At 52.7% G+C, this 1498-nt stretch overlaps 1 protein-coding gene across 1 annotated transcript in view; it reads right to left on the minus strand.

Annotated features, from left to right (window-relative positions):
- Positions 1 to 304, minus strand: part of LOC102676092 (microtubule-actin cross-linking factor 1-like) — an 81873-nt gene extending 81569 nt beyond the window's left edge. The window contains 1 exon segment of the mRNA XM_031508603.1: positions 1 to 304. Within this exon segment, the coding sequence (XP_031364463.1) occupies positions 1 to 23 (23 nt within the window). The 5' untranslated portion in view covers positions 24 to 304.
- Between the last annotated feature and the right edge of the window lie 1194 nt (positions 305 to 1498).

Genomic DNA, 1498 nt, shown 5'->3' on the forward strand with positions numbered 1-1498 from the left:
GTTCGGCACGTACGGCCACTCATTCGTGGCCTTATCCGGCGTCTCGGTTCCCTCCTCGCTTACTCACGGCACGCGCGGCCGCTCTCGTGAAAGCCGATTATCGAGAATCGAGACGGAGATCCCGCGCCGAAACTTGAAAAAAACGAATTATCGTTTCGCCGAACGCGATTCTTATCGAACGGGAGGAAAGAGCGATCGACGATAGCGCGAGGATATGTAACTCGTGTGTGGATCGTCGAATGGAAAGAGGATCGTGGGGAACCGTGATGTTCACTGGACCAGAAGGCGATATCGAGGGAGAAAGAGGAAAGGAGAATTATTAAATATAAAATGCGAATGTAAGATAACGAAGGAGAGATGTTGTTGGAAACCGTTGGCCAAAGGGAGAGGGAATGATAAGATTCGAGGAATTAGTGGTTATCGAAGAAAACACTCGGTTAAGATAGGTACATACACCGCGCGCGTATCGCGAACCGACTACCTCGCACCACAGGTAGCTGATCGAGAGGCGCAGAGATCCCCACTTCGAGTTCGTTTCGTGCTTCTTTGCGCGTTCGTTCGCTCGCACGTTTCACCGGTAAGGCTTCGCGATGATGTGGTTCGTCGTAAGTTGTCCCTTAGCCGCTGCCGCCGCAGCCGGGACCCGTGTGCGTGTCTCCGTTCCTTCTTTCGATTATTTCCAACGATTATTTCGATACGAACTTGGCCGAGCGAAACGCGGTGGTAAAAAAAAAAAAAAAAAAGAACAGAAGATCGAACAGCGATTCACCGAACGACCGACAGCGTGTCGCGTCGTATCCGGCTGCCGTCGCGAGAGTAGGCCAACGAAATGCGCACAGGTGAGAGACGCCTCCGACATTCCCCCCCTCTTGGTTCCCCACTCTCTTTTTCTCTAACGTCCCTTCCTCCGTCTCCTCCCGCGTCGATCACCGCTCGTGCCTGTCATGCCATAGCACGCGTATGCTCCCCATTCCGTCCTCCGTTTCGTTTCAAACCGTCGTCGTCTTCTTCTTCTTCTTCTTCTTCTTTTTTTGCTTCTTCTTTTGCTTCCGCAAAAACAAATCGATTTTGTCCTCGATCGCTACTTTTTTCTGCTATAATTCTGGCGCAAGAACGAGAGCGCATGCGCCCGCGATATCGGCCGAGCGATCGGTCGGGGAAACAGAGAGACCGTTGCAACGAGGCGAAACGCTCGGAGAGGAGAGGGGGGAGAGGCCCACTTCGCGACGCTTCGTTTGCCGTTCGTCGCGCATCGTGTCCTTCCTCCTTTTCCTTTTCCAGAGATTTTACGATTCACCGTGGCGCGGTAAGCGCCGCCTTCGTTCAACGATGCACCGATTACAGTAAATCGCGCACTTACCTAATTCGTGCCGTCGCGTTACTCGTTCACTCTCTATCTCTCTCTCTCTCTCTCTCTCTCTCTTTCGGTTTAATTAATAATACGCGTCAAGGGGGAGGGGGAAAGTGCGCGAGAACCGAGAACAGCCGGCAGGGAAAC

Source organism: Apis dorsata, unplaced genomic scaffold, assembly GCF_000469605.1.
Source record: "Apis dorsata unplaced genomic scaffold, Apis dorsata 1.3 scaffold_92, whole genome shotgun sequence".
Lineage (NCBI taxonomy): Eukaryota > Metazoa > Arthropoda > Insecta > Hymenoptera > Apidae > Apis > Apis dorsata.